General features: G+C 40.8%; 1 protein-coding gene across 1 annotated transcript; it reads left to right on the top strand.

The window, feature by feature from the left end:
• The first annotated feature begins 277 nt into the window (after nt 1–277).
• On the top strand, nt 278–23,139 carry numa1 (nuclear mitotic apparatus protein 1). Its single transcript, XM_061073761.1, has 31 exons — nt 278–345; nt 457–542; nt 680–753; nt 1,273–1,361; nt 1,448–1,522; nt 1,616–1,709; nt 1,826–1,985; nt 2,413–2,552; nt 2,680–2,791; nt 3,152–3,269; nt 3,691–3,831; nt 3,957–4,070; nt 4,190–6,596; nt 6,750–8,269; nt 8,466–8,675; nt 8,976–9,160; nt 9,289–9,426; nt 9,816–9,921; nt 10,313–10,511; nt 10,917–11,053; nt 11,287–11,580; nt 11,950–12,051; nt 12,269–12,523; nt 17,207–17,315; nt 17,528–17,620; nt 18,251–18,603; nt 19,482–19,691; nt 20,192–20,367; nt 20,464–20,737; nt 21,441–21,656; nt 21,784–23,139. The coding sequence occupies exons 1-31, from the start codon at nt 307–309 to the stop codon at nt 22,171–22,173; spliced, it is 8,616 nt and encodes a 2,871-aa protein (XP_060929744.1). The 5' UTR covers nt 278–306; the 3' UTR covers nt 22,174–23,139.
• The last annotated feature ends 36 nt before the right edge of the window (nt 23,140–23,175 follow it).

Genomic DNA, 23,175 nt, shown 5'->3' with positions numbered 1-23,175 from the left:
GCGACAGCTGACAGCGGATTGGCTGGTTTAATCTCCGCAGCCCTTTTGAATACCGTGGACTGTTTACAGCTGAACAGCTTTGCTGCGGTCGGAGGACACAGTCGCTCGTCTCTTCAGCGGACAAATACAAACACGGAAACGTGGCCCACGTTGTTACTCTTCCGAGGTGAGTCACTGCGAAACTAAATACTAGACCGTGACTAAGTTCGTTTTTATGAATGATGTAGCTTAGCAACGCTAGCTCGTTCAGACTGTTCCCTTCCCTCTCCCAGGTTGAATCCCCTGTGAGATAAAGGGTCGGCCAAGATGACGATCAACCTGGGTGTGAAGGCTCTTCTCGGCTGGGTGAGCACACACACACTATGAGTGAGATATTGAACCATGTCGACTGGAGCTCAGCTGGTGGAGGTTCAGTGGTCGCGGTTGTGTTCAACTCGAGTTTTCAAACGTTCACAGGTCAACAGCATCAAGCTGTCCGACCGAGAAATCGAGGTGGACGACCTACAAGATGGCACCTTGTTTCTGAGAGTGATCTACATGCTGTAAGTACGAGCAGGGAGCAGTGTGTGGTCAAATGCTTGGTCTGTGTAAACACGAAGGGTCCATTGAGTGTTGCATGGCAGTCTCACTTGTGGGTTTTAAACTGGTCCTGAGGAACACTCCTTTTGTGTCATTTCAGGAAAAAGCAATCGAACCCCTGTTTCAGTCATTCCACTGAGGAGCGGTTCAATCTCATTGCAGACTTTGTGGAAAGTGAGTCTCTCTCTACTTTGTCTCTCACCTAATGCCTTTGATCGGGACTTTAGTCTAGATCACGTTTATGTCGTACAATCTCTGGTACTCGTCCGATGCTGGTAAATGAGGTATCACCTGATTTTAGCATTCCAGACTGGCAGACCTTTCCTCCACCCCCCACACTATTTCCATTCTTTGTGGTCTTAAATACTTAACATGTCTCAGAGCTGTAACTGTATGTAGTGGAAACCAGTGTTGGTCTTTTCATGTATAACAGCAAACAAGCATGATGTTTTTGTTTTTTTCATTAAATGAAAGTGTAAACTCAGCTAGATTAAAGGCTCTTTTTTTTACTGATATCTTCTGGTGGAAAATTTCAAAACTACCTTCAACCACGCCCATCAGTGATTGTAGGGTGTGGTCTGAGTTGTGCTCTGTTCCAGCTGTAATTGTGCCACATTGACAAACACAGTTTTTAAATTCTAAGTCTGCTCTTGACTTCTGAGCATGAACCCATGTCTCTCTTCTGCTTTTCAGACGATTGCAAATTTAGTGCAACCAAAGGCTCATCTATCTCTCTGGGCAACATAAGAGATGGCATCAACCTAACTGTAGAAATTGCAAAGGTACAAGACGACAAAGCACAAATAAGTATGGAAACAAACTTAGGACGAAGACGCATTTTGAGTCATTGTTTGTACTGTATCCCCAGGTGCTGTTGCTGCTCGTATATTATGACATGATGAATGCTCGCTGCACTCTGAACATGCTGGAGTGTGATGTGGAGGTGAGCAGAGAGTAGCTTCATTTTGTAAATTCATCGTGTGTTGTGCTGTAATTTAGGTCTGTATCAATTCATATTCTCACTCCTACCTGCTAGCGCGAGATTGCAAACCTGACTGGTTCCTTTGTGATGGAGAGCGAAGACTGTGTTTATCTGAGCAATAGGATTGACGCCTATTTAGCAAAGAGACGTAAGAAACTTTAAAAACTCTTCCTTAACGTCATGCTATAACAAAAGCCTTCTGGTTTATATTTAACATACAAGCTGTGAAAAATTGACATCTCTCTCTCTCTGTCTGAATTAAAGATTTGCCTGTCTCCCGTGAGATATTTGATCAATCATCAACCACCTCTACCTCCAATGTGTCGACAATCTCCTCGCTGTCAGATGAGGATTCTCCCGTATTCCACCGCAGGAAAAGAATCACATTCCAGGACATGCACACTGTGGCTTCTTCCTCAGCGAGGTATCGGTGAAGTTTTGAATTTATCCAACACAGAGCTTATTAAATGTGGCAACATTAGTCCAAACTGTTGTTTCTTGAAATTATATTTCATGAGCAATGGGATAACGACACATTGTGTGTTGTAGGTGGAAAACATCGATTTGTTTTTCATCTTAATTAGCTGCATGTCTTTTGAATGCCTGCAATGAAAAAACCTCTTGTTTTTAACGGTTTATATGAGCATGAAAGCAGTTAAAATACAATCTTTCCTAAACTTCCTGTAAATAAGACCTTTGTTGTAAGTCAAGCTAACTTTGTGAAGTTGCACATCATTAAAACATATCACTCTACCTCATACCCACGCCATATGTTAGTCACTTCTTCTACATGGGATGTTAGCATTTGAATTATTATTAATAATTTGGCTGATCTGCTTTTATTCTCACAGCAAGTCTCCGCTCCAGGACATTATGAACACACCTAAATTTCAGATGAGGGTGATGCAGCGTCAGATGATAAAGGAGAGAGATTACAGAGATGGGTTGGAAAGGGAGCTGTCTGGCAAGCTGTCACTCATTTCACAGAAAGGTACCACATTTAAAATCTTTCATAGCCTTTGACTACTTTAACTCAGTGTTTAGTAGATTGCACAATAATATAGTTTTTCATTTTTAATTTAATTTAAATGAAACTTTACACTTATTATTTTCTTCAGAGTCTCATGTTAATCAGCTACAGTACCGTCTGGATAAGTTGAAAGAAGAGCAAGACAATCAGGAGGATGCTACCAGGGAGCAGATCAATGATCTCGAGACCAAGAACAACACGTAAGTACCCAAGACTCAGTCATATCAATTTACTTTATGATCCCTATTTATTAATGCATGATGATAATGAATTACATCAGGGATGTGTGTTCACCTTAAGTTTATGGAATGTATTTACTTCTCCGAGACTGTAAAACTTTCCCAAATGAACAAACTGCACTTTGTGAAAAATAAGTCATGGGTATATTGCAGCTCCATACGAGAATATAGCATGACTCATGCATTTGTTCATATAATGTATAACAAGTCAAACTATTTGAATGCAAAAGGAAAATATTTTTCATGTACCATAACACGTTCATAACATTAAGAGTTTGTGTAAAAGTGATGAAGAAACTGATGGGCTTTTTTTTTCCCTAGGTTACAAATGCGTCTTAATGAGATATTGATGAAAAACAAAGACCTGAAGAGTACGTCCTCTCTTATGGAGCATAAAGTGGACAGCCTGACAGACGAAAATGGTGTCTTATCTTCCCAGGTAATGACCCCAGTCAAGTTTTTCAGTTAAATGCAGTCTTGTTGTAAATCTTTCACTTATCAGTTGGGAGTGCACATCATATTACCCAGCATCACATGTCCCAGTTGCCATGGGCTCTTTTTACGTGAATAACAATTTACTGTTCATATAGTCAAGCCCCTATTTTTCGAAGTTGTCTTTGAGCTTCTGTAAATACTCATTATAAAAATTCCTTGCATATATTTTTTAACAGTAACTAATTGAAACTAAATTGTATCTAAAAATTGATCCGTGTCTCAGACTATGTCCTACTGGGTGTTAGAATCGGAAATGTCCTTAAACGTGATGTCTAAGAACGAATATGTTGGAATCGTGACGTATAAATAATATGATCAAAACCTTTGCTGTGTACTGATTGTAAAAGCTTGGTTTTCTTTTCCAGATGAGAACAGTGTGTTCACAGCTGACCATCTTCGAGGCCGAAGTGGGCCGGCTGACAGAAAGCCAAGCATCATCTCAGGAGGAGTGGCAGAGCCAAACGAGCCACCTGCAGACTGAGCTCAACCAAGCTACTGCTCAAAAGGTAGAAAATAATCTTCCACTGGCGGTGGTGTAGAAACTATGTATTGCAAGACTTTAAATGACTCAAATCATGTTAATCTACCAAGAATGGTGTTAATTTCCTGTGTTGTACTCTTTGTTGCTCAGGAGCTTCTGACTGAACAAATTCAGATCCTCCAGGGAAAGATTTCCTGTTTGGAGGATGAAATAAGCAAAGCCACTGAAGAAGAAGTAGGAGAGAATATGGGGCCTGTGATGGAGGTAAAGTTTATGTTAAAGCAAATATTAGTATTATTATACCCCAATTTATTTATCATATTTTTTTCAGTTTCCTGTTTTTAATCAGTTGTCAATTGTCCTTTTTTTTCTTAAACTGCCAGAGAGAAATGGTGGAGACTGAGATCAACGACTTGAAGAATGAGCTGGACAGCACATATAGCTCCCTGAAGCAGGCTGAGATGGAGATTCAGACCAAATCGCATCAGCTGGCAGACTACCAGCAGGAAATCACTCAACAGAAAGAGCTCCTGCAGCAACAGAAATCCCAAACGGAGGAAATTATTCAAGCCAAGGATGAACTTTTGGACAAATTGCAAAAGGAGATAACTGAGCAGAGAGCAGCCCTTCACCTAGAGATCCAGCATCTCAAGCTTCAACTTGACCAGGTGGAGCAGCAGAAAACTGAGCAGACGACCAGACTGCAACAGCATGTCGCTGCATGTGAACGAGAAATTGAAAGACTGAAAGAAATGAAGAGGGAGAGAGAAGACCTTCTCCACCAGACTGAAGAAAAGGTGAAAGATCTGGAGGCAAAGTTATCCGCTGCCAGTTGTCTCTTGGCTGATAAAGACCAACAAATTATCAGCCTCAAAGACAAAGTCGATGTTCTCACAGATGAATCCAAAATAATCAAAGAAGAAATTCAAGCCAAAGAGGAAATGCTCGCCAAAATATTTCTGGAGAAGTCTAATGAGCAAGAAATTCTTCATGATAAAATCCGTACCTTAACGACTCAAGTAGAAGACCTGAACTCATCTCTCAAACAGGCTGAGCAAGAAATTCAACTTAAGCAAGACCTACTGGCTAAAACCCATCAAGACAATATCGAACAAAAGGAGATGCTCCAACAGCAGGTAGCAACCTTCGAAGAGGAGGTTCAGAAAGTCAATGCAGAAATACAGGTCAGAAATGAGCAACTTGTAACTTTGAGGAACGACAGCTCTTGTCAGTCTGGATTGCTGGAGGGAGAGATTAAAGGTCTTAAAAGCCAAGTAGAAAATCTGAATGACTCTCTCACAAAGTCTGCACAGCAGGTTCAGGAAAAGCTATCTCTGCTGGACCAGCAGGAGCAGGAGAGTTCACATCAGAAGGAGATTCTGCAACAACAGCTGTCTGCTTCTGAAGATCAGGTGAGGATCATGAGGGAGGAGATCCAAGCTAAAGAGGAACAGATGAACATGTTGAAAAATCAAAGTTCAGAGCAGTCGGAACTACTGCAACAAGAGACCGGAGAATTAAAGAAACAAGTGGAGTCTCTAAGTTGTTCGCTGACATCTGCTGAGGAGAATTTGCAATCCAAGGAGAATCTGTTTGTCGAACAGCAACTGCAGAATGCTCAGCACATGGAGGCGCTGCAGGCACAGATAGTAGCTTCTCAAGATGATGTGAAGAGGCTGAATGTGGAGATTCATGCCAAGGAGGACCAGTTAGTTCAGCTGAAGTCTGAGACCTCAACACACTCTTACTTGCTACAGCAGGAGATTGAAGGTCTGAATAAGGAAATAAAAAGCATGAGCCATTCTATTGACATCGCCAAAGACCAGGTTCAAGCCAAAGCTGATTTGAATACCAAGCAGGAGCAGGAGAGCACTCTGCAGATTGAGTCTCTTAAAAAGCACAGTGCTGCCCTAGAGGTGGAAGTAAATCGGCTGACGGAGGAAATCCAAACAAAACATGTTGAGGTAGATGCGATAAAGTTTGAGAGCTGTAAGGAGTCAGAAGTGCTACAAACTGAGATCAAAGCTCTGAGGGATCAGGTGGAACACTTGAGTGGATCACTGAAGACTGCAACAGAACAGGTTCAGGATAAAGAGAACCTGCTGGCTGAGAAAGAATCTGAGATTTCTCAGGGAAATCATAAATATCAAAATCTGATGGAAACCTCTGAAGAGCAGGTCAGAGGACTTAGAGAAGAGATCCAGGCGAAAGAGGAAAAACTGCTCATATTGAGAAAAGATGGCACCACACATTCTGACATGCTAGAGCAAGAGATGACATGTCTGAAAAACCAACTCGACAGTACGGTCGACTCGCTCACAAAGGCTGAAGAAAAGATGCAGATACAAGTGGTTCTGCTCGACAAGCAGGAACATGAGATTTCACATCAGAAGGAGATTCTGCAGCAACAACTGTCTGCTTCTGAAGATCGGGTGAGGAGCATGAGGGAGGAGATCCAAGCTAAAGAGGAACAGATGAACATGCTGAGGACTGACGGCTCCGAGCAGTCAGATTCGCTAAATCAAGAGATCCAAATGTTGAAAGAACAGGTGGAGAGTCTAAGTTTTTCGCTGACATCTGTTGAGGAGAATTTGCAATCCAAGGAGAATCTGTTTGCCGAACAGCAACTGCAGAAAGATCAACACATGGAGGCGCTGCAGACACAGATGGTAGCTTCTCAAGATGAAGTGAAGAGGCTGAATGTGGAGATTCATTCCAGGGAGGAGAAGCTGAACCAGCTGAAGTCTGAGACCTCAACACAGTCTGACTTGCTACAGCAGGAGATTGAAGGTCTGAATAAGCAAATAAAAAGCATGAGCGATTCTCTTGAAGTCACCAAAGACCAGGTTCAAGCCAAAGATGATTCGAATGCCAAGCAGGTGCATGAGAGCACTCTGCAGATCGAGGCTCTTAAAAAGCACAGTGCTGCCCTACAGGAGGAAGTAAATCGGCTGAAGGAGAATATCCAAACTAAACAGGGTGAGGTTAATGCTTTAAATATCGAGAGCTGCAAAGAGTCAGAAGTGCTACAAACTGAGATCCAAACTCTGAGGGATCAGGTGGAACATTTGAGTGGATCACTGAAGACTGCAACAGAACAGGTTCAGGATAAAGAGAACCTGCTGGCTCAGAAGGATTCAGAGATTTCTCAGGGAAAAGATAACTACCAAAATCTGATGGAAACCTCTGAAGAGCAGGTCAGAGGACTTCGAGAAGAGATCCTGGCTAAAGAGGAAAAACTGCTCATATTGAGAAAAGATGGCACCACACATTCTGACATGCTAGAGCAAGAGATGACATGTCTGAAAAACCAACTCGACAGTACGGTCGACTCGCTCACAAAGGCTGAAGAAAAGATGCAGATACAAGTGGTTCTGCTCGACAAGCAGGAACATGAAATTTCACATCAGAGGGAGATTCTGCAGCAACAACTGTCTGCTTCTGAAGATCAGGTGAGGAGCATGAGGGAGGAGATCCAAGCTAAAGAGGAACAGATGAACATGCTGAGGACTGACGGCTACGAGCAGTCAGATTCGCTAAATCTAGAGATTCAGAGTTTGAAGGAACAGTTGGAGGGTCTAAGTTCCTCACTTAGCAAAGTTGAGAAAGATGTGCAGTCCAAGGAAGACCTATTAGCTCAACGTGAAGATGAGATACAGAAGCTAAAAGAATGTCGGAGTGAGATGGAGAATCTCCTCCTCAGGACTGAGCAAAGGATCGAGATCCTCCAGACAGAGTTGTCTGCTGTCAACGCACTTGTGGCTGATAAAGACCAACTTCTCAGCAGCCTCAGAGAGGAGGTCGCTGTCCAAGCTAACCAGTTGCAAAAAGCAAGAGAGGAAGCTGAAGCCAATGAGAGAATTCTGGCTGAGATCAGGGTGGAGAGCTCCAAACAATCCGATGTTCTTCAATGTGACATCCAGGGTCTGAAAGGAGAAGTGAAAAACATTTCTTTCGAACTTTCCACCAAGGAGCAAATGCTTCTCAAAACTCAACAGGAATCCTCTCAGCAGATCGACCTCCTCCAGCAGCAGCTCATCTCTGTTAACTTGGAGCTGAACCAACACAAAGATACGCATTCTGCAAACCTCAGGCTGAGGGAGGGTGTGGAAGAGTTGCAAGTTGCAACCCTCAGGGAAAAGGAGGCTCTAGTTCAAGAAAGACAAGAGCTCTTGGCCAGGATACACCAGGCAGAAATTGATCAGAAAGCTCTGGAGGAACAGCTCAAAGCCATGGGCTTTGAGAAGGAGAGACTTGATCAAGCCAAGCAGGCTACAGAGAAGGAGAACGCAACCTCCCGTAAACTGGAATCTGTGCTGCAGCACGAGCTGGAAATGCTGAAAATGGAGAAAGAGAAGCTCCTGAAAGATTCTGAAAAAGCTGAAGAAATTGAGGTGCTAAAGAGAGGGCTGCAGGAACAGCTCTCAGCTAAATCCGAGGCTGTAGAACACTACAAGGCACAGGTTGGTGTGACCACAAACAGACCTGCAATACACAACTCAAAGTGTACTCATAATGATTAATATGAATGATAATTTACTTTCTTCATGATTTTATTGATCAGGTGCTTTTGCACCACATGGCCATCTTCTTTGTTGGTTTTGTATATCTGCTTTGCTCTGAGACTAATTAACCTGATTTATTATCACTATGTCACAGATGGACAAAGCAGTGAATCACTACAATGGCAAGAAGCAGCTTCTGCAGGAGTGCCAACAGGTGGTGACTGAACTCAAGCACTCCTTAGGCATTAAAGAGTGTGAAGTAAAGACAGTCACTATGGAGAACAAGCTGCTTCAGCGGGATTTGGGGAAAGCCCAAACCAACGAGAAAAACCTCCTCGACATGGTGGCCAGTTTGAAAGCACAGGTTGGTATTTTATTTTGAAGCATGAGGAGCCAGAACAGTGAGCGTGAACACACAGTCTCACTAAGATGAGACAGAAAAACTGTTTCAAGGGTCACAGTGACCTTGTAAAAAATCTGGGAAAAAATTATATGTATGAAATATGTACACGGAAACTGCACTGGTTGAGGCACCCAACCCCAGGGTGGGAATTCTAATTTTGTAAAAGAGTGTGGACTATAGTGTCATCTGTTTCTTGTGACTTTCTACTGTAAAGTGTTTTTTTAACCCAGATTTCATTCACTTATGTTTGTTTACCTTTAGTTGACCTTTGCTGACCACAACCTGCAGCTGCACAATAAGGTTCATGGTAAGAAAGGGGGTGCAACAGAGTTGTCTTACTTGGATATTCACGACGCACACTCAAGCATCCAGACCAGGGTGAAGAGAACCGAGAGCTCTGATAGCCTGGACCAGAGCTCTCTGGAGGACTCTCTGAACAACACAAGGTAAAGATCCTCCCAGGTGAAGGGACTCCTGCACCAACAATCCAAACATGGCGGAAATAAAACTTGAGAAAAGCAGAAAAATAAAGGAAGTCTATTGTGATTGTAATCTTGCACAAAACTCTTGGCAGGAAACTTTCTGGACCTGATGAATCAAGCACACCATTTGTTCGAAGCTCTGAGCGGTTGGCAGCCAAACGACGGGGTCTTCAGGCCGAGTCACTTGAAACACTCTACTTCACACCTATAGCCAACAGACAGATGAACAGGTATTTCACAGAATAGTGGGTGCTTTCTTATATATCCCACATTACATTTTTCAATATGTACTTCCATAGATTTTGTTGTTCCTGTGAGACGTTAGGAGGTGGTATCTGGTGGTCTCTGAATCTGTTTTCAGTCACCAGTGACTCACTTAATACTTTCAGCTAGCATTTCTTATGTTTTTGATTTTAATCATAGATCTGATTTGGAATGCAAAAAGCAACAGGCTTCCTAATTCTTCATATGTTTAATCTATGCAACAACCAATTCATAGTTACTAAGGATCCTCTAGAGCCAGAACCTTTTACTCTACACACAACTTTATGATTTAAATGAAACAAAAATATTTTTTTTCCTGTACTCTACTATACTTGTTTTCTTTTTCATTGTGCAGGACCAGTACAGAGAACAGAATTGAACCGGATTCAACTCGCAAAAATCCAAGTTCTTCAGTCAGAAGACGCAGGACCACGCAGGTTATAAACCTAACCTTGACCAAGGTGGTGGAAACTCACCGGCACAATGCATGTTTTGCATGTTCACAATAATGCACACACTGTTAATGACTTGGAATAATCATCAAAACTGGGTGGTGTCTCACTCTGTCACAAATGTGGAGGATATGGTGATGAAGTTAGAATTCTTTATGCATTCTCAGAGCTCAACTGTAAACCCTGTTTTTGTCTTTTACTTATCGTTAGTGAAGACAATGTTGTCTTAGTTTTTAACCATCTCACAAACAATTTTACTCTGTAGAGCTCTCTGTGAATTTGCTGCTGTCGGTACACCTTATGAGTGTAAAGTCTTTCAGCTTGTCCATTAGAAACATCCCCATATTCTCACTGCACTGTGTATTGTAGCCATAAGTGACCGTTGAACTCTGCTCTGTAGAAAACCCCAGGCGGCGGTGAAGGTGATGAGACTTTCTACAGTCTGGCCTCAGCTCGCTCCCACCCAAACCTCTCCAGGGCTCCCGCTGCAAAACCTGTGTCTATGGAGCTGTTTGGTACACCTGCCAGAATGGCCGCTGCCACCAGCGACCAACTCATCGGCCTTCCAGGGTACAGACGGAGTACAATCCATTCACAGAGTGAGTACATACCAGGCTGAAACACAAGAGGTTGAAGTGAAATGAAACTGAGAGATTAGGTTGGAAAAAAATCTACATGCAGGGCTGGGATGCATCGTTTTTACCTTTTCTGTTACATGTGGGTAATATGGACTTACCTGTAGAACTGCAACTAATTGTTTTCATTAAAAAAATGTTTTGACATTACCTCAATAAACCTCACCTATACTAGCTACTGCAACTGCAGATAAACAGACCTGGAGCTTCTCAATTAATAATTATTTATCATCCTCAATGTTTATGGGACAGTCCGACAAATGATCACAACTGAATAGTAACTGATTCCTTTTACAGTTGTACAAAGGAATATATGTATACAAAAAAATTGGTATATAACTGTTTGTTTCTATTTCTCTGTGTCTTTAGCCTCTAGTACGTTTTGTGTGGGATCAGAGAACGAGCCAGAGGGTGCTCCTGATGACTGGCTTAGGATTGCTGAGCTGCAGTCCAGGAACAGGACCTGTCTTCCTCATCTGAAGAGCAGCTACCCTGTGGAGTCGGAGGTGAGGAGAGAAGGGACACAGTGGACACACCAGGCATACAGTTGACACTTAAAAGATGTAGCTAACTAGTTATTTAAATGGTAACATTTATTTATACATTAATCTCTGTAAATCTGGTGAAGAAGGCTAAAATGATATTATCCAGAATATGACCCACAGTCCTACTAGTGGATTTAGCAGCTGACGTCTTGACTTCTCCCAATAGATTGATCAAATCCTCTATTTTTTTCTAGGCCCACCAAGGCAGCGTATTCATTTTCACAGACGAAGAGGTCCGTACAGGCGACCCGTCTGACACAATCCGCCGGGCGTCCATGATGCCGGGTCAGCTGCAGGACTCTCTTGTCTCCCATCGTCACTCCCTCATGACGGGTCAGTCAGGTGCTGCAGCCAGTACTCGTTCTCACCGTCTGTCCTTGATGCCCGGCCAGCTGCCGTCCAACTCCGTCAGCTCCTCTCACATCAGGAGCCCGCAAGGAACAAAACGATCATCATCTACATTGTCTGTTCATCAAATTTCACCTGAGGTTGGTTCGCACTAATAAACAGAAAAATATTTAGTTTTAATGTCAAACAATCTTTTCTGTGTTTTATTCAACTTTAATGTTTTTCTAATGTACTTTTCCCCTTTAATTTACTTATATTTAACTAAATTAATAGAGAAGTTTTGGTTTAAATTGAATGTTTTCTGCTACTGACAATTCAGCTTATTATTTGACTGTTAATTATTTTGCCTTTATAAATGTATGTCAATATATTAAGGATGTAATTTGCAAATTAGTTCAGGCATTATTTACCTATATCAGTCATATCAAAGCTTTGTGTTTAATAAAAACTGAGCAGATTTCATATATTTTACCTCCTGAAACCCAATTTTATTTGTCTCATTTTTACAGAAAAGGGTGAAGGCCAGCTGCTTCCCCCGTCCCCTCACTCCCAAGAACAAGAACGTGATCAGTGGATCTTCCAGCTCTCAGCTGCGAGCTGTCCTCAGTCCAGTGAGTGTAACACGCATGCACACACACACACACACACACACACACACACACACACACACACACACACACACACACACACACACACACACACACACACACACACACACACACACACACACACACACACACACACATTAACTGGTTGATTTAAAGTAGAGAAGCTGCCAAAATATTTATCCATGCTTTCCTAACAGTTTCACTTGTATTATTCTCTCAGGCTGAGCGAAGGCAGTCAATGATGTTCACTGTTGACAACACCCCTAATAAGAGCAACAACTACCTGAAGAGAGGGTTGAACAAACTACGCACCTCCACCTCCAACCCTTCAGGAGCTTCTAACTCTGGAGTAGGACGAGCCGGCAGAGCCGGCAACTTTAAGTCACCACAGGTGACAATTAAAGGACGGAAGAAGTCTCCACAAGCCACCAGCAAGATAGGAAAGTCTCCTGGGCTGACTGCTAGTGCTCGCAAGGTAAACACACAGCGACAAATGCATTCAGGGTTTTTACAGTGCACACTTTAATAATAATAATTTATATCTTTGCCTACGGAGTTTTCTGTCTGAACTGAACTTGGTTTGCCAATGCCAGCAAATTTCTTATTATGTATTAATTATTTTGCAAGAGTTTCATTCTTTTACTGCTTTTTAATCAACTTAATTTGAATGTTTTCAATGCTGCACTATCACATTTCTAACTGTGAACCAGCAAAGGGGCTAAAACGAGTACATTACTGCCCCCTGCTGTCATAAATTGAGTACTGATACAGGTATGGTGAAGGGGTGTCTACTGTAATATTGATTTATAATTTTTCCAAGATAATTCAGTCTACTGCTGTTCTGTATGTCTACTACTATTCCAGCACTATATTGCATTTTATTGCACAGGTGTACCTAAAGGAAAAAATAGCTTTGAATATGTTATTGCACCTCATTAACTGCTGAATCTGAACACTGTTTTCAGAAATCTGTGTCTGTAAATGAAGAAAACCTTTCTGGAGGTTGGAGAAGGTCAATAAAACAACATTTTAATTTACTTTATGGGGATTTTGGTGCCTATGACACTAAAACTGGTTTAAAAGCGGTGGTTGGTTCTCATATAACAGCTTAAAAACTCACGGTGTGGTTTATTATCATTATCAGCTTTCACTTAGCATCATATTCATATTGTATGGAAATGTTTCTGGTTTCATCTTTTTGATTATTTTTTCATCCCACAGATGATGAGGAGAATGAAGGTGTGAGGACTGGTTCCCAATTTGGATTTATGATCTTCTTCAATTCTACTTGATTATACTTTCTTCTTTTCTGTTGTTGTTCTTCTGGACTTTTTTTTAAATTCTTCTCTCAAGAATCCACTTTTTATTTCCTCTGTATTATATTTACATGTTTCTGAATAAACACTTTTAAATGAGAGTTGAGACTCTGACTGCAGTTCATCAACGATCCAGGACGTCTTGGGGGAGAGATTAACTTTATTTTTCATGAAATATCTTTTAGGACATCAAAATATTCAGAGATCATAATTCAAATTGACAAATTGCCTTTTAAAGACTATCAAGTGCTGCATACTATCCTACGACTAGCTCAACCATTTCCTAATGGGCCCCTGTACTTCTCAAATAACTATCTGATTAAATTTACTGTTTTAGCTGCAAAGGATCAGCTACCAGAGGAGGAATGGTCTCAAACCCAAAATGCTTAACCAAGTTATGAGTTTACTTTTTCATTTAAGAATGTGTTATATAGAAAGTCCAGTGTGATAGGTCTTACATATTTCCTTCATGATAGATGCACCAAGACACCAGTTTAATCAAATGTTAATATCTGACAGATAATTTCAGCTTTCATTAAGCATGAAAATACAGAAAAATGTTCTGGCACTAATATGAAAATCACAGGCGATGAACAGCAGAAGTCTGACATTATGTTCTACATAATGCAGGCGTAACTGAAGGTTTGACCTCGTAGAACTGTTGATTTAACTTTATGGAAAACATCTCTTTGTGGTGCTGTTAACGTGTACTGCTTCGTGACAGTGGTGTTAACTTCAGTTTGTCCGTGTTATCTGAATCAGAGAGTGTTGGATTAATTACAGAAACACCTCCACATATAAAGCAACAACTACAGCAGCACAAACTACAGCCTTCAGACTGACAGTTGAGCCAAACCCCTCTCTAAAACGGGTTCAACAAAAAACCGAAATTATAAATTTGTGAAGTTTTTTATATCATAACCTCCATTACAATGACCTGATATGTCAAAGAAGGGGGAAAAACGCAGGATTAACAATAGTGAAAATGTGAAAACAGTTGACTTCTGATTTGAGCATTAAAGTTAAAGGGGATGTTTCAGCTTGTTGCCACTATATAATGTGAAAATGGCGTTTAGGCCCTGAAATGTATTGCAATTTTAATAGTAAGAAATTTGTTAGTAGTTCGTTCAACTATTATATGGACTTTTCAGAATACATTTGGGCTCAATTTGTCTCAGCTCTCCCATGTGGCTAATGACTGCATTGTTGTTATAAACACGTAGAGGTTAACGAGTAGTGTGAACTCCATGTTAGAATCATGAGTCAGGATTAGCAGTTAATGCGATCTATTTATGTATTTCTGGGTAAACTTGCTTTGGTTTTATTTTTGAAAGGTTTGATCCGGAAGCTGAATGTTGAAATGTCCGGTACGAAACTGAAAGTATAAAAAGGGTGACGGTTAAGAATGGCGTCAGGCGAGCGGCTACACAGTTTATAGTTTATTATATCTGGACTCATTGTCTGCTGGGAAACATTGATTTAAAACTTGTCTATGTTTCATAAAGCCGCCGCCATGTTGTCTTCAGAACAGAGACGACGGAGAGCGACGCTTTGAAGTCATGTCGGCGCCGAGGATCCAGGTGTCAGGATTAAAATTTAATAAAGTCGGTTCAAATTCACAATAAGTGATTTTGCGGAGTCTGTAACTACAGGAGACATGGACTCGGACACGGAAGTGGACAGGTCTGTAGTTTTTCTCCTTCAAGTTGTTCTCCACAAATTCAAATTGATCGATCTATGTGATGTCACACTTTTATATACTTCCGGGTATCAATCGAGATTGAGGTAATCTGCTGTTTCAAGTGGGATTAATTTGGATTTGTATAATTGTTTGCTGATAAATCCAGAATGCTTTGACTTAGATAATGTGAAGATGTGTAATGACCTCTGGAAAAAAGATTAATATTCTTTCCAGACACATGTAATACATGTAACACATATTGTGTTATTAAACAAGACATCAGAAACTGGGATTTGCAAATCCCCTGAATCCAATGGAAAATAAGCTTAATACTCACACACAGTCACACAGTTAAAAACAACTTTAAAGTCACAATATAACAAAAATGTATCCATGGAATAAAACCAGTGAATTTAATATTTAACAGCCAGTTATTTATATATTAAGTAACAGTTGTATTTGTGAATTGTGTCTACATGTATGTCTGTAAAATATTATTGGTCATTAGTTGGATGATTGTAGAATTTATATAAAACAGTCTCCTCTGTTAACCAACGTTTTCTGCACCCTTCCCCTCAGCATCCGCAGGCAGAGGAATATGGAGGAGGAGAGGAAGAGGTGGAAGAGGCCTCCCTCCAGTTATGGTTCAATGAAGAGCGAAGAGTCGGAGGAAGAGGAATTGAGAAACATAGAAGAAGTTGCAATGTTACCTGATTCATCCGCCCCGGAGTCGACCAGGTGTTGTATCTTTGTTTGATGTTTGACAATGATCTCAACGCTTTTGTGTGTTCTGGCCATTTTAGCACAAAAGGCATAAAACTGACATTACTTCCTTGGCTGCCCTTTGTTTTAGGTAATATAAATTTAATCTGCATGTCAGTTTGCAAAAAGTTGAGCAAACTGGGTATTAAGGAGGGTTTTGTTCATCAGTCTTCTATAAAAGCTCAAGGCCATGTTCACTGTTTCAAGATTATCCACTGCTTTTACAGAACAGTAAAATGTAACCACCCACACTCAAACCAATCATAAAATAACTAAAATACTTTTTCCTACTGTAGCTGCTACTCTACCTGTGTGAGTGTGAAACGACCACCACAGACTGCTGATGATGTTGTGAATTTCGGAATCTTTAGTTTAAAACTAACTAACGAATGTTTTCCTGTGGAGATTTGTTCCCGAATGCATCAAATGTTGAAACTAGGATTTTAAATTACTTTAAAATGTCAAATATGAGGTTTAAATACTCTTAACAGTTTGTACTTTGCTTCGTTTAATGCCAGGTTGCAGATGATTCGCTCCGATTCTCCAGAGACCCTGTACACTATGATCACGCAGCAACTGCCACCAGGAGCTGATGTCATTGACACCAGGTGAAGGACACACACACACACACACACACACACACACACACACACACACACACACACACACACACACACACACACACACACACACACACACACACACACACACACACACAGGCTTTTTAAGGTTTTCTCCCACATCACAACATTTAAGTTTACATTCATGTCATAATCATCAGTCCATTAGTATATTGTAATATTAATGTCTTATGTTTGTGATCTCCGTTTGATAGTAGACAGTGCACTGCAGTTTCTGACCTGAGCCCCGGGGCTCCTCATTTTCTCTCAGGTTGGCTGATCCGAGAAGTCCTACAGAAAACAACGAGGATGCTAGGGATAATGTTTTGACTAATTCTCCAGAACCACCTGAACCCATTGAATTCGACTTTCCACCGGAGACTGAGGAAGACAGAAGACTAGGCAGACTACATCCTGAGCAAGACCTGCCACATATATTCAAGGTTGGTTTACCACAGTCTTTTAAGTTGCATCACAAGTTTCTTTGAAGCAGTTTGATACTAATGAAGCGTTGCATTAATAACATTGTGATCAAGGTATATCCCAATGAAAAAACATTTAGTAATTGATGTCTAATCTTCTAAATTATTCATTTATGACTTTAAACGTGAAAAGACAAATTTGTTAATAATAATTATACATATTTTAATCTAGTTAATATCTTGTCTATGGGGAAGGAAGGCAACACGTTTTAACTTCTGTTAACTTTGTGTTTTCATGTTTTGTTCCCTTGTCTGTAGAATATCCAAAAGTGCCTGACAGGCCTCACCTGGCAGGAGCTGTTAAATTTTAAGTTGAGGTTTATACAATGTGAACCAGGGTTAACTGAGCAACAAGTGACGGAGGGAGACTTACTGGATTTTGTCGACAAGATCGTTGAGATCCTGGGTAAGATAACACAGCTGTAATAGGTCCACGACACAAATAGAGCTCAAGATTTAGAGAAGCATATTTTGAGGGTTGTGACGTGAACCGCGTGAACTAATTATTTAAAAATATATAGGATTTTGATGGTTGTAAATTAGAAATCTAGTGGATTTGAGTTTTCTGATACTTTCACCGATTGCTTACTATTCAATTTTGTTACATGTGTTCTGCAGGCCAGGATCAAGCCCTGATGCACACAATAAGTAATCTAGAAACTATCAGCAAGACAACCGAAGCAGAAGATCTACGGAATCTGTGCAAGAGAGGCAAGTGAACATTTGACGTCTAGTACTGCTGAGATAATATGTTATCTTTATTTTTTACAAAAGAGTTCCCATGGTTGTTTGAGTATGTTTCTTGTTTCAGGAAAGGTCATAGTACGGTTTCTGTTCTGTGAGCTTCACAACATGTCTGACCTTTTTCACATGGGTTGTTTTGTAACAAAAGCCTACACATTTTAAAAAAAAGAAGTGTGAATATGATCCTGAGAAAAGGTTTTAAACCTTTTATCAATTTCAGGTTCACTTAAAGTTCTGAAATCACTGAGAAGCTGGTGCCATGGGAAACGAGTGAGGGATGGATTTTTGACCCCTATTGAATGATATGTTATTCTGATTTGGTTACACTGCACTTTGTGACTTTAGTTCTTAAAAGGAGTTATATAAATCAACCTTATTCTTCTTCATCCTATTAATATGATTTTTATACATCAAAACTATATTACAAATTAACAAACATACATGTATAGGACCGATCTAGGGTTGATTGTTGGAGGGGGTGTAGTTCAAACATTTTTGCAGAACCCCCTAAGTAGATTAGTGTCCTCCTTGAGCAAAATGCTGAAATATACTTATTCTAATTATGTGTGTTTTAAAATGATATTTCTCCACCACCAGCGTTCATCCGTTTTCATCTGAAGCAGCAGTTTATCAGAAAACACCAGATCATCCGCGAGGGGGTCGTTCGAGCCGGACGGTGGAATCCTCTGGATACAATCTATGTTGAACCCCAGATTTCCACACGTTGCCACGGAGGAGTGGATCCCTCTCACGAGTTCCGACCACATCCTGCCTCACCTCGACAGCTCCCCAGCCCCGACACCTTCGTGCATGCGAACGAGTTGTTCCGACTCCAGATTGATGACAACAAACCGGTGAGGACGGTGCTGACCAGCGGGATTCCAGGAATTGGAATGTCTGTATCTGTGGGGAAGTTCGCTCTGGATTGGGCAGAACAACGAGCCAATAAGGTGAGATCTGAGTCGAGCAAGCTCCTCTTACCCCACTGTATCCTGCCTGATAGGCACCTGATAAACTTAGCAACCAGCTGATGAACACAAACTGCCAGAGACAGTGTGTTTTTCATGAGTTTGTCCAAATCAGAGATAAATATTTAACATTTCATATCAGCAGAAACATCAGTCCAGATGAGTGATGATGTGGCTCACTGTCTGCTGGATGTGTAAATACACAGTTGGGATCACAGAAGCCATATTAATGTTACAGGGCTGTAATAGGTTACATATGTGTGTTGTTCATCTTGTGGAATTCTTCTCATCAGTTGTTTTAAGATTAGTACATAAACTTGCACAATAACATGCTTAATATTGAATAACTGAATATGAATGTTTAGTTAACATCAACTTTTTCTTAAATTAAGAGTGGTCCTCTCACATATATTATTAGGAATCTGTACTGAAAACTGTTACTAAATGAGCCCAGGCGCTGAATTATTAAAAAGCACAGGATTGACAAGCTCAGATATTATCGGTTCTGCTTTCAGTAAATTAACAAAATTGATTTTCATTAATCTATTTGCATGTCAGTCAGCAGGAAGCGCTTTGGGCTGCAGGCAAATGTCTATGGCATAACAATACTGCTGCAGTTTGCTCCTAAATAATGTTTACTATTAATTTATATACAGTACACTTGAGAAATGTAATTATTTAATTTGCTTCTATTTTCCTCCTTTAAAAAAAGAAAGGAAAGAACTGACCATCGTTAGTGTGGATAAAAACATTTGGAGAATCATCATCACTAAACCAGCAGTGCCCTTAAAATCTGCCATGCTCACAACTGAAGTATTTTATGTTTGAATTTTCAATGTCTGGTTTTCTTTACCCTTCAGGATCTGCAGTTTGTCATCAAACTTTCCTTCAACACTTTCTGGCTTCTGCGAAAGAACCTCACCCCTTCCTCTCAGAAGATGTCCATCATGGAAGTGATAGAACATTGTCACTCTGAGTGCAAAGACATGACGTTCCTGGAGGAAGAGGACTGTCGGTTTCTCGTCATAATGGATTCCTTTGACTGTTACCAAGCTCGTCTGGACTGGAAGGTAAAACCATCAGTGCACATTAACACAAAATATCATAAATATGATCATATAGACCGTAGGGCACATCTTAACACATTTCATAATTTTGAAACTGCTCCAACTGCAGCAGTAAGGTATGATAATATCATTAAAAAAAGATTGTATAAACATAACGTGCTTCCATTGAATGTTTATTTTTGGGTCTGTATCCTGCTGTTTTAATACTCTAAAGGGACACACCCATTTTTGTACTGCAAATGTTGTTAACACCTCCACATGCAATACCTCCCTCCCAATAAAATTCTACTTATACAGAACCTTTCCATTACCACTAAGGATAAGTGGAAACCAGTAACCTCACAGAAGCTCTTTAATGTACAAAATATAAACTGCCGGTTACTCAACATGGTCAATGACGGAAGAATATTATGATTTTTAATGAGCTACTTGCTGCTTTGTGGTTGAACATATACTAACCAGACACATCATGCCTGTCTATGAACTATGTTTTCTCTCTCCAGCATGCTCCAGTAATTAATGACAATAACATGAAAGCACATCCCGACGTCCTGATTGTAAATATCATCCGAGGGACGCTGCTTCGTGGTGCCTGCATCTGGATCCTGGGGAGACGTGGGGCGGTCTCACGAATCCCATCTGACCTGATAGACGTTGACACGGAAATACAAGGCTTCAGGTGTGTGTGTATGTGGGTGATGCACATTAACATTGTCATAAATGGATTTTAAGCCGTTCATTTGAGCCTTGTTATTTTTATTTCTTTCCTCTCAAGTGATGAGATGAAAGATGACTATCTGACCAGACGCTTTAGCGATGCCACGCTAGCCCGGAATATTGTTTCACATCACAAGCGCCTGCCGACACTCAGCATCCTCGCCCGCCAGCCGTTTGTCTGCTGGATGGTGGCCACAGTGTTTGAGCGCTGCTACCGCTACCAGGGCTACGGCGTGCACCCCCCCAGGCTGACGCCGTTCTACGTCAACATTTTGATCGTCCAGACCAATCGCAAGCTGCAGTTCTACTATGGAAAGCGGGAACATGAACTGGTAACTTCCATCTATCTTTTTCTTTTGTTGTTTTGATTCCTATCTTCATTTAAATGTATAAAAACGACTTGACTGATGTTACATATTCTGTGACTTTTCTGCTTTCATTTTCAAAATGTTTCCAACAATTTTCAAACCCAGTGAAATCACCAGTTTTTCTCAAGGTTACAGGAAATTTCATTTAGATTCCCTTATAATTTCATCACTCCTAATTGATCATTGTAATTCATTACCGTTGCTGCGTAGCATGAATTAGACTTTAATACCTTACGTCACCCTGAACATGATTTGTTGCGTCAGATAGAATTTCATTGGTAATGGTGGTGAAGACTACCAGACGCTGATCCCACGCTTCTTTACATCTTTTGTTATTTTTTGGACTGAGAGACCCCTAGTGGCTGAAGTTATATATAGTATGGTTATGTTACAATATCATGAGAAAACTTGAGTTTATAATTTTCTGTATGTGTCTGGGTTGCATTATGTTATAGTGTTTGTGTGTTTTTTGTCTCCTCTCACGCTGCAATATTATAAATTCTAACATGAAACAATTACACCAAGGTCTGTCTGAAATTGTCAACAAAACCAGAAATAATAATTGTTTCTTTAAACTCCAGTTGCATCTAAAAACAGACACTTGTCAAGGCTAATGAATATTTTCAGGATGGTCAGGATTTGACATTTTGATCCTGTTTCCTCCAAGAAATGGTCCAGTGAAGACAAGAGCCTGCTGACAAAGATGGGGCGCATGGCCTTTAAGATGATGGAGAGGAACACCAGTGTGTTCTTCGAAGAGGACGTGAAGCAGAGCGGTCTGGAGCTGACGGAGGTGACGGTGTGGTCCGGCCTGTGCACCGAGCTTCCCTCTGCAGAGTCAGACGGGAGGAGGACGTTCTGCTTCTTACACGTCACCTTTCAGGTAAAACTCACAATGCTTACACCTCCATGGATCCTCTATTACGATGCAGTTTCCTGTATTTATAATATGTGATTAGAAATGATGATGATTCCACCTAACAGGATATCGCTTTACTTCTTTCTTTAAGGAGTTCATGGCCGCCTTGTACGTCTTCACAAAGTTCTATGAGGAGTCAAAGAATGTTCTGGACCCGGGGGTTTCGCACTTCCCCAAGATCCACATCAGGTCCCGGTCGCATGCCAAATCAGCAGCACAACTGGTCCAGAGTGCGTTGGGGCGAACATTCAGCTCCGCTCTTGGCGACTATGACATGTTCCTGCGCTTCCTGTGTGGCCTACTCTCCCAGCATTGCCACAAAAGTCTGCTAAGCGGCTTCCTGTTCCCTCACAACGCTCCGATGGTGGGCGGACTGGACGAGGTGCAGCGGCTGCTGGAGCAGACGATTGACCATCACCCAGGAGACAGGAAGGAGAACTTAAAGGAGTGCCTTCGAGAGATGATCCAGGAAGATGAGTGATCAGAAAATCTGTCTGACTTCATATCGATATGATGGATCGAGGATAAGTTTCTCTCTTATAACAGAAATGGCGTGAAAAGTGTGAATCTCAAATCGCTGAAAACATTCAACTGAACATGATTCTGTGTCTGAGTCTATTCTGAAGAAAGTAGTGTGTGGACTTGAACTTGAACGACTTTGTTTCTCACTAAATAACGACTTTACTCTCATTATATGAGATGATACATGGTTGTTATACTCCGTTGTACTAATGCCACTTCTAAAGCCCTATGAAACAAATTGTGATTTGTGAATATGGGATATACAAATCAAATTGGATTGATTGATTTGATACACAACTCAAAACGAAATGTTAAATTATACATTCATGTACGGCGCTTTTTATGCTATTCTTATTTTCGCATGTCTTACAATGAGCACTAATGAAAATGTTTTCTCGCACAGATTTTTAAGTCATCCAGCTTTGTTTTTCTATTTTCATTTACGGCCTTTTCTCCTCGACTAAATACACAGAGGTGACAAAAGAGCTGTCTTTTTAGAGAAATGCTTACTTTTAACAGCTAGAACTACTAGATGTGATTAAAGTGCACAGGAAAGTGAACATGTGCAGGTGAAGCCATGTAAGGTGTTGTTTGGGATGGCATAACACTACTGCGTTGACTGTCAGAGGAAATCTCGCTGCTTGGCCACAAGGGGGCGAGCTTGTACTTAAAGTTGTTGTATCGGTCAGTGGCTTTTATTCATGTTCTTCAAATTTACAAATGGCATCTGGATTAAGAGTAGTGGTTTAGGAAAACGTGAACTTGGATCAGCAAAGACCGTCCGAAGGAACAAACTATTTTGATGGCGAGCTTAACAAATGGAAATAACTGAACTGAAGCACCCGTCCACACAGTGGTTGGATGAAATGAACTTTCTTTAAATATTCTCTGTCGGAATAAAGGTGAAAATTCTATTGAATCTAAAGAGCAATTTTTTTGTGTGTTCATTTGTTTATTGTTA

Source organism: Limanda limanda, chromosome 6 (genome assembly GCF_963576545.1).
Source record: "Limanda limanda chromosome 6, fLimLim1.1, whole genome shotgun sequence".
In the NCBI taxonomy this organism is placed as follows: domain Eukaryota; kingdom Metazoa; phylum Chordata; class Actinopteri; order Pleuronectiformes; family Pleuronectidae; genus Limanda; species Limanda limanda.
This window is presented reverse-complemented; position numbering and strand designations above follow the sequence as displayed.

What these genes read in the sequence shown, in the direction of transcription:
- numa1 (XM_061073761.1), top strand. Translation starts at nt 307, where the DNA reads ATGACGATCAACCTGGGTGTGAAGGCTCTTCTCGGCTGG. An exon ending in TGAAGGCTCTTCTCGGCTGG is followed by an intron (nt 346 to 456) that starts GTGAGCACACAC and finishes AAACGTTCACAG; the next exon opens with GTCAACAGCATCAAGCTGTC. An exon ending in GAAAGCGGGAACATGAACTG is followed by an intron (nt 20,738 to 21,440) that starts GTAACTTCCATC and finishes GTTTCCTCCAAG; the next exon opens with AAATGGTCCAGTGAAGACAA.